This window comes from Momordica charantia, assembly GCF_013281855.1.
Source record: "Momordica charantia cultivar OHB3-1 chromosome 5 unlocalized genomic scaffold, Mcharantia_2.0 BLBB01000005.1, whole genome shotgun sequence".
Lineage (NCBI taxonomy): Eukaryota > Viridiplantae > Streptophyta > Magnoliopsida > Cucurbitales > Cucurbitaceae > Momordica > Momordica charantia.
In genome coordinates this window covers 67,575-77,085 of record NW_028275163.1, presented here as the reverse complement: position 1 = coordinate 77,085, position 9,511 = coordinate 67,575, and the positions used below count along the sequence as shown (strand labels likewise).

At 35.7% G+C, this 9,511-nt stretch overlaps 3 protein-coding genes across 4 annotated transcripts; 1 reads left to right on the top strand and 2 right to left on the bottom strand.

Annotated features, from left to right (window-relative positions):
- Nucleotides 1-1,134: 1,134 nt before the first annotated feature.
- LOC111019776 (ethylene-responsive transcription factor 14) lies at nt 1,135-1,921 on the top strand. Its single transcript, XM_022296233.2, has one exon. The coding sequence runs from the start codon at nt 1,210-1,212 to the stop codon at nt 1,654-1,656; it is 447 nt and encodes a 148-aa protein (XP_022151925.1). The 5' UTR covers nt 1,135-1,209; the 3' UTR covers nt 1,657-1,921.
- A 1,332-nt stretch (nt 1,922-3,253) lies between these two features.
- NDPK1 (nucleoside diphosphate kinase) lies at nt 3,254-4,619 on the bottom strand. The gene is made up of 4 exons (XM_022297096.2): nt 4,463-4,619; nt 4,178-4,226; nt 3,630-3,861; nt 3,254-3,533 (listed from the first exon to the last, which is right to left on the bottom strand). The coding sequence occupies exons 1-4, from the start codon at nt 4,511-4,513 to the stop codon at nt 3,419-3,421; spliced, it is 447 nt and encodes a 148-aa protein (XP_022152788.1). The 5' UTR covers nt 4,514-4,619; the 3' UTR covers nt 3,254-3,418.
- Nucleotides 4,620-6,490: 1,871 nt separating this feature from the next.
- Nucleotides 6,491-8,732, bottom strand: WRKY12 (WRKY family transcription factor). 2 transcript variants are annotated; one of them, XM_022295678.2, is made up of 4 exons: nt 8,345-8,732; nt 8,175-8,248; nt 7,574-7,735; nt 6,491-6,883 (listed from the first exon to the last, which is right to left on the bottom strand). In XM_022295678.2, exons 1-4 carry the CDS (start codon nt 8,597-8,599, stop codon nt 6,841-6,843), a joined length of 534 nt encoding a protein of 177 aa, XP_022151370.1. In that variant the 5' UTR covers nt 8,600-8,732; the 3' UTR covers nt 6,491-6,840. The 2 variants fall into 2 exon arrangements, with proteins under 2 accessions (XP_022151370.1, XP_022151361.1); XM_022295669.2 differs by having other exon boundaries at nt 6,491-6,878; nt 8,345-8,728.
- Between the last annotated feature and the right edge of the window lie 779 nt (nt 8,733-9,511).

The following is a 9,511-nucleotide window of genomic DNA, read 5'->3' as shown; positions in this document are numbered from 1 at the left end:
ATATCTTCATTTTTACTCTATCCTCTTCCATTTCAATTCCCCACGCAATTTCAATCAAAAACTAAATTTCTGGAGTTAATTAATTTCTTATTATATTTTTTAAAATTATCTTGTAATTAGAATAAAACTTCATTCTCACATCTTTATCAAAATAACACACTTTTATTTTGAATGTGTTTCATTAGGTCGTACGACAACAAATTTATGGATTATGATCCTCGATTATGACTTTTCTTTTTTTTTTTTGAAAAATTAGACATGTGTTTTTATTACTTTTGTAACGGTTGAAGCTTTCATTTCTACCACTGTTTGTTGAACTCAATTTTTTTTAATGCTTATGGTTTGATTAGGAATTTTGGGACACGAGTGATTGACAAAATATACAATTTTAATATTAATTGGGTGGTTTTAATTTAATCAGGAGGAAGTTTCCGTTTTTGTAGTTTATTTGCTAAAGCTACCATACCTGACACAAGTTTTTTGTCTGTCTCTCACACAATGTGGAAGTGGAAGAGTCGTTTCAAAAAAATTAAAAAAAAAAAGACATTAGTTTAGGCATGGCTTTCGAATATATATATATAGTAAGCGAATATGTACATAAGTTATATACAAACAAAATATAACAACAATAATAATATAATCATTTTTCTTAACTTTGAGAAGCCGAAGTCAAAATTCAAGGTTAGAAACTTTGAAAACGTGTTAGCCTTAGCCCTAATTCTTTGAAGTTTGAATCACCATTGACTCCTACCCTTGTTATTTCCCCATTCTTTCATTTCTTTTTTAAAAAACTCATGGGTTAAATTAATTAATAATACGGTCTCTCCTTCTTTTTTAGAGAATTACAACGAGAAAGTTAAACCGTCTTTTAAATACTCTCCAAGAAAATTTTCTGACTTCCATCGCGAAGTATGTGCAATCTCATTCCCTTTGGTATAAAATTATGAGATAGAAAAAGAAAAAAAAAACATAAGAAAAAAAGAATATAGACATAATATTTAAAAAAAAAAAAAAGGAACGGCGTGATATGATATGATAGAGAAATGGTGCATTTTGTTCACGTTTTTATTATACGTTGGTTCGCAGAAGCAGGGTAATTTAAAATTGGTATATAAAGACTAAAGAGTATATATAGAAAGTAAGGATTAGGAATAAAAGCGCGACTGAGACTGAGACTCACCCGAAAGATCAAAAAGAAGATTGAAGAATATGTCGTCGGGGGATTGGGATTTGTTGGAGTGGATCCGTGAACATCTTCTGGAGGAGAAAATGGATCCGGATCCGGATCCAGCTGCATCAAATGCAAATGCAAATGCAAATGCTAATTCTAATTCGGAGGTGGGAGGGAAAGGGAGTGAATTGGGAGTTGGAGTGCAGCAGTTCAAGGGAGTGAGGCGGAGGCCATGGGGCAAATACGCGGCGGAGATCAGAGACCCAAACAGAAAGGGGGCCAGAACCTGGCTGGGCACCTTCCACACCGCCGAGGATGCAGCATTGGCTTACGATCGAGCGGCTTTCAAGATGCGAGGAGCCAAGGCCAAGCTCAACTTTCCTCATCTCATTGATTCTAATTCCCAACCCCAATCCCTCGCTTGTAATACTAATAAGCGCCCCAGATTCCCCACCCATCAAACTTCAACTTCCCAACGCCGCTGAATTCAACCCCAGCACACAACAATAATCCACTTGTTTCTCTTCTTTCTTAGCACTTCAATGCAAATTCCATTTCGAGGGGAGATCGTATCTCATTATGCATTATGCATTATGCAATGTGAATCAAATATGTTTTACTTTTTTGAAGAAGAAGATTAAAAAGTATCTGAATCAAATCAGGCATTACCTTGATCTTGTAAGGAACACGTGCTAGCACGATTATTAATCTAATTAAAATATTTACATATGTGGGTCAATTCACGTTGAATCCAACCCGTGTGTCTGCAAAAAAACGACCCAAATCAAAGTAAAAATTCTACCATGCGGTGGGGAATTATTCAACGAGTCACTAGCTAACATGGGTGCCTAATTTGGTTTCATTATTTCTGTAAGAGTGTTTTTTAGAATGATTTTGGTAGCTTGTCAAAATCATTTTCTTTTTCATTAATCATATTTGACAAATTAAAAAATTGATTTAAAGAACGCTTAAAACTATTCTAAATTGATTTTCAAAGCTATCCCTTTAAATCTTTTTTTTCAACAATCATTCATTCCACGCACCCAAAATAATCAATGTCCAAATTATGACCACGATATCCTCCACAACCATACACCATTTGTTTTTGTTAGAGTCTAAGAAGCATGGACACTCCATTTTAGGTCGAGTGTCCGTGTCGGACACGGATACATCTGGGCACACTCTGGACACGTGTCCAACACGCCATCTTACGTGTCCTCTTTATTTTTGTTTTAATTCGGACACATCTTAGACACGTATTGGACACTCTGGTTAAAATTTTAAACCAAAAAATAGACAAGAAAAATATTAAAAACTAAAAAACTAAAAGGGAAAAAACCCTAAATCTCCGGCCTGTCGTGAAGGAGCTGAAGCATGAAGACAAAGTTGAAGGCATTGCCACCACTGATAGCCTTTACTCACAAAGAACAAGAATTGCAGAAGAAGACTAGTATGGGAGAAGACAGAGTTTCGAAGAAAAAATGGAAAGAAGAATTGGAAGAGGAGAAGAAGAAGAGTTGGAAAGAGAAAAGTAAGTAGAGAAGAAATATAAAAAAAGGAAATTTGATAAGAAAAAAAGGGAGAAGAACAGACAGAGGATGGAGAATAGTCTCTACACTTATTTCTAGTTGCATGAAACCTCACTTGTGGTTCGTTGCATAAAGCTGTCAAATGACAATCTACCTGTTGCATGAAGCTGCCAGTAGTATTTTTCCTTCTATAAATACAAATGTATTAATTACAAACTTTAATGGTAATTTAACCAAGCCGAATTTTTCTAAATTACAAGAGTTGTTTTTTTAAATATTAAATAGTTTTATAATATTTCTATACTTTTAGAATGTAGACACCAATATATACACATTATCTTTTTTTTTAAAATAACATGTCCTTGTCGTGTGCTCGTGTCGTATCCATGTCATGTGTCCATGTCCATGCGTCTTAGGTTAGAGTTATCGAAGAAGTAAATAAATTTCAAGCCAAGTCCAAATCCATCACACCGCAAATTTATAACAAAGTAACATGAGGTAGGTTTGAATCCTCTCTCAATAGCCTGCAAGCGTTACCACGATGGCAAACAACTACTAAAAAACACCATTCCACCATGCATATATCCAGCCATTGATTAAACAGATACTATTGTCTTTTAACTTAACATCAGCAAAAAGCTTGGTAGCATCAACCATTAAAAAGAGATGAAAAACAAAGGGCTGGACGGGATGGGATAGTTGGACAGGATTGATTTTCTCACTCGTAGATCCAGGAATGAAGGCTGCTCTGCCAGCTAACAGGACCCTCCGGGAACCAAAGAGCAATTTCCTTCCTCGCACTCTCCACCGAATCACTTCCATGAATGATGTTCCTGAAAGAGAAGTGATAACAGACAACCAACATTTCAGTTAACCCATACACCACTTCCCATCATCAACTTCTATAAACCATTCACTCAAATAATTACCTCCCAACATCAATTGCAAAGTCACCACGGATGGTTCCTACGTCAGATTCTACTGGCTTCGTGGCTCCAATGATCTTCCTACCAGTTGCCACAACATTCTTCCCCTCCCAGATCATGGCCACAACGGGGCCAGAAATTATGTACTCAATCAACCCATTGAAAAAGGGCTTTCCAGCAAGATCAGCGTAATGGTTCTCAGCAAAAGCACGGTCCACAGACATAAACTTCAAGCCTAAGTCACACCATGTCGTTAAAAAATCAGTAACATTTTATATTGATACTTAAGAAATCTACTGCTGTAGACAGATGGTAAAGAAACTAAGATTCTGTCAAGCTCAAACTCAAGGAAGTAGAAGGGCGACATCAGAATCAGAAGAAACTTGTGTAAACGAGATCAAGTAGGGGAAGAGCTGAATTCGGCTCCAATTTTTATCTACCGTAAAGCAAGAAAAATTAGGAAAACCCAAGTCAAGAAGTTTAAATCAGTACATAAGAAAGTGACGCTGACACATAACGGAAAATTCAAAAAGTTCTCAGAGAGTAATTACCTTTAAGAGAAAAGCCCTTCTTCTCAAACCTACTGATAATCTCTCCAACCTGGAAAGGAAAAAAAAAAGATGACAAATGTATTGAAGTAAGAATATAAATCAATTCGTGATCTACAAATCTACCACAACTGAGAGTACTCCTCAAGTTAATTAGACTAACTTTAAAGAAAATGGAACATCCCAGTCATAATAGAGAAGAGAAACATCCAACTTTAGTATCAAATGGAAAAGGCTATAGACACAAAGGAAAAAGGATGAAATATAGAAGAAAGTAATGGGAGATACCAGGCCTCTTTGGACTCCATCGGGCTTGATCATGATAAAACTCTGCTCCATTTTTTGGGACCGGCGTTCTGCTTCTCTTAGAACAGTTTAGAAGCCGTGGCCGTGGTTGTAGCTATGGTGTGGGCACATAAAAGGGATTTTATAGGTGGATTCGGTGTCGCGTAACCCTAGCCGTCTTGGAAGGAAATGTCCTTCCACATTATATGATTTTTGTTGGGTATTGGCAAGACTAACCTAATTTTGAGGGTATAAATGAGATTTTACTCATTTTTTAAAAATTTATTATTCTAATTTTTGTACAGCAAATTATTTTTCGTGCTCCTTGTTACAACAACAGTGGTAACAATAGTCAACGATATTAAACAAAAATAAAATAAAATTCACCCAGCAAAAATAGGCAAGAAATTTAAGAATAAAATTTTGGGATTATGAGTTGGGAAAAAAATATTAACCCAAGAGAAAACGAAAGGGCAAAAACAATGAAGACGGGAAAAAGGGGCAAAATGTAAATTCATATAAGGATGCCAGAGCTAAAAGTCAGAATAATGAATTTTTCCTTCAGAGATGGACATATCTCATTGACACACTAAAATTTAGGTCTATCTCATCTAATTTCCTCATTTTTATCCGTGTATATATATATATATTTTTTTTTTGCAAACCAAGTTAAATCGTTGCTTCCTTTCAAAATTTTTTTTTTTCAAATCTCACCACTATTTCTAAACTTACAGCTGTACTGAAGGATGCTGTTTTTATTTTTGCAAAGATTAGATATATCGCAAGAAAAGAGAATCTCACAATCTTAGATAAAAGCACGACAAGATGAACAAGATGTTATCTAAAAAAATATATAATAGAATACAAATATTAGTATGAACAAAATGTAAGATAACCGAAGTCAAACTATAGACACCACCATAAATTTTGGAATCACATTCTTGTAGCCTAAGCAAGCTTCCATAACCTTCATCTTATCAATATTTATACAGTTCCATCTCAAAATCAATCAACAATGATAGGAGTAGTTCATGTCTATTATAAACATTTGTAAGCTGGTTCCTTTTCTTTTAAATGTGGGATCCTTAACACATTTAGATGATCGACCTCTACTAATACGATATGTCTATTGACCTCAACTAATACAACAGGATCTATTATAACCCTGTATCCCAAAGGTCAAATATAGTAGGAAGAGTTTGCTGAATCAATCAATGTTTAGTATTCAATTTTAAAATCTAAATTTCACTATAGTTGAATAGATAAAACGTCACGAACAACTATCCCAAACACAGATAATTCTATTCATCATGTATTGAACAAATGATTCTCCTTTCATTAATTATGTCAATTTTCCTTTTTATATTCTCTAATAAACTCGGCATTCATAATATTAGATGATATAGGATGAATAATAATATATTAGTTTATGTGTATTCATTTGATTAGTTTATATTAGTTAAGTTGTTAATTAGTTCTATTAATTTGAATAGTATTTTAGAGTTAATTAGCTATTTATAAACAATAAAAAGAATGTAATGGAGTTATCATTTCAATTAAATAAGGAAAAAAAAGAAGGATATTTTTATATTTTAGGAAATGAGATGCCATATATTTGAAGAATGATTGAAAAATTTAAAGTGAAAGCCACATTTTGATTCTATTCCTTTGATTTGGCAAGCACGTGAAAGAGAAAGAGAATAGAATATTTGTTCCTAATTCTTTGTTTCCATATTCCCTTTATGAATTGTATACTTGTGTTTGGTGTCGAAATAAGGGGAGTGAAAATGTGAAAAGTGAAATTGGGATGCCATCAGACCTAAAATTCTTGGTGGAGATGGTTTTCGAGGTTGCCAACAAGTGGGCGGAGGTGCAGGTGTGTGTTGTTTGAACGCTTTATGTTTGATTCCACAATCCACAACCCAGTAGTAAAGTTAAAGTAAAAGGTCGGAATGTGGATGTAATGGGTTGGGCTGGTCTGGGCCTGGTGGTGGCCCAACTGCCACACCCACCATTCAAATTCTCGATCCAAATCAAAATGGACTACTTTAATTTTAATTAGAGAGAATCCATCTCATCTCATCTCATCTCTAAATAAAATAAAATACATGCAGGCTCAGGCTGCAGCAGCGATATTTTTATCTCAAAAAAGAAAAAGGAAGATATACAAGCAAAGCAAAGCAAAGCAAAGATAAATAAATTTATATATAAAATTGTGGGTAGAAGTAGAACTTGGAAGGGGTTCAGTTTTGGTAGTCAGAAAGATGTAAAGGGTTCGTGCTCGGAAGAATTGGAGTCGTCGCAAGGGGAGTGGTTGTGTCTACCTTCGTACGTGGTAATCACCATCCGGCAATCCTCCGACAGTCGCTCCACCCTCTTCTTCACTCGACAGTTGCTATGCGTACAACGGTAGTAGCTTCTGCGCTTATTTATAACATAACAATTATTACTAATTAATTCTATATCGTCATCGATGATCATCTGCATGATTATTTGAATTGGCATCCCTGAGATTTACAGATTACGCGCTACACTACAACCAGAAGGAGAAGCATAGGAAACAAACAAAGATATGCATGTTGTGTGTTGTATGCTGCAGACCAAAAGTAGTCAAACACACAGAAAAATGCGTATGACTGGTAGTTCGTCCTTCTTCGCCCACACCTAGCTATAACCAAAACCCCAAATGAATAATAATGATGGCCCTGCTCTCTCTCACACACAATATAAAAACACAATCATTCTCATCTGAATCCCAACCCCAACCCCCCGCTTTCTCTCTCTCTCTCCCTACATTGTACATAAATATAATGTTGTATATGCAACTGCAACCTAACTTAATCTCAATCTGCACATCTCCAGTCTCCCCAATATTAATTATATCTTTGCCTCGTTAAACTGCCAGCTAATCATATAGAAACAAAATTCATGCACAAATATGTACATTAAAAGGTACGGTATTGCTTGCTGCACTGCATGGCAGTGGCACTGGCAGCGATGTGTGTGTTGTGAGCTAACTATTAATAGATTGATTAATTTAATTAATTAACGTCACCATGATGATGATGATGATGATGAAATATATATATAAATTAAATACACACACGTACGTACCTAGGGTGAAGGCTGTTCTTGACGACTTTTTGGCCATATTTTCTCCATTTATACCCATCATCCAGCACATCTACATCGCTTCTCGTCTGGAAACAGAACCGTGGCTCTCTCAGCTTTCTCCTCACCTTCACTTTACTCTTATCTGCGCTCGAGTTTCTCCACCTGCCATTCAATTTAATCATCCATTTTTCAACTCCCAATTCCCAATTCCTTTCCTTTTACTGTACTACTCTGATCTCTCTCCACATTATGAAATATATTCCCCCATCTAATTATTTTACATTTGAAATTTCTTACCCAGCTTTTTGTGCCTATCCCTCCGCCGTTGCTTTGCGCACCATCAAAAACCAACTCAACCCCGCCCCTATCCCGTCTATCCTAATTTTCATATATATAGTATTATTATTTGTAATTATTATTCTTAGGATCGCACGATGAAAAATTGAATTATTATATGTGGTGGGTTGGTGTTGGATTTAACTGAATCTGATCTGAGAATATAATCTGGAAATTAATAGGGTAATAGCGTAGGTACGGTGTAGAAAGAGAGAAAGAAATGAAGAAACGTGAAAAGGAGAAGGGAAGTGGTGTATACGTATACCATGAATTGCTCCCATCACTGGCGCTACCAGTGCAGTTTTCGTCGTTGGCCGCCTTTGGATCCAGCGCTCCCACCTGAATCCAAACAATATAATTAAGATCCATCCATCCTCATCCACCTACATCACTACACACATGTAATTAAGTAATGAAAATGAATTAATCAAGCACCTGCTCGTTGCTCCAAGAAGGTCTACTGAGGAGCTGCGTGGTGAAGGCAGCGGCAGGCATGGCGGCGGTGGATGTAGCCCCAGTGGCGCCGTTAACGTTACTGGGTGCCAGGAAGCTCAACACCTGGCTATGGCTATGATCTTCGAACTGCACAAACCCCATTTCGTGGATGGATTGCGGATGCGGTGCATTTGATGAGACGAAGGAGACTGCAACTTCATAATTGGGAACCCCTGATCCTTCTGATCCTTCCATTCTTTCTTTCGGAATATGATTGAAATAAGGAAAGAGAAATTTAAAGATCCCTTCCCTTACCCTCCTCTTGGTTTTTTAGGGCACTTCCTCTCGTGTCTCGTGTCTCACCCTTCTGTTGGGGTCAACGAGTAAATGCTAAAAGGAATGTTTTCCTTTTCAATTATATATTCTTCTCTTTCTTCCCCCGACACTTTCCTATATAATAATAATATATAATATTAGCCTCTTGGAAGTTGTAATTCTTAGTTACCATTAAATTTACTCAACTGATATAACTAATCACCTCAAACTTTTGGATGCATTAATATTGGTGGTATATAGATATTAGTTTTTTTTCTTTTTTTCTTTTTTTCTTTTTGAAATCCAAATAGATATTAGATTGGAACCCTAGCTATACTCTATGTTATTACCAGTACTGTAGCAGGTATATATATTATGTTTGTGTGTGTGGAACTAGATGTTTAATTATAGATACAAGTATCTTCATTGATTTGTACAGTACAATTATGTACATCTTGAAAACAAGGCCATAAACTTCCATAGTTGCACTGCCCATTAAAACAGAGTCATATATGCCAGCTGCGTCATTATGCGGGTCTACGCCACTTCTTTTGTTCGTACTCTAAAAGCTATTGAAAATATTCGAATCTTCTTTTTCTTATTTTTTCCTCATTTAACCATTCATCCACACCCTACATGATTTTCACTTCTACACACTGTTTTTTATCCTACTTTAACTAAAAACTAAACCTCTCAACTTTTTGTCCCCTCCCATGATTTGTTCTTTCTTTTTCTTTTTACATATTAATGTTATCTAACTCTAGTTTATTCCCTAAGTTATCATTTATTACTTTCATTGAATTCAACTCATTCATTTTCACATATCCTTTAATAATGGTTACTTTAAATTAT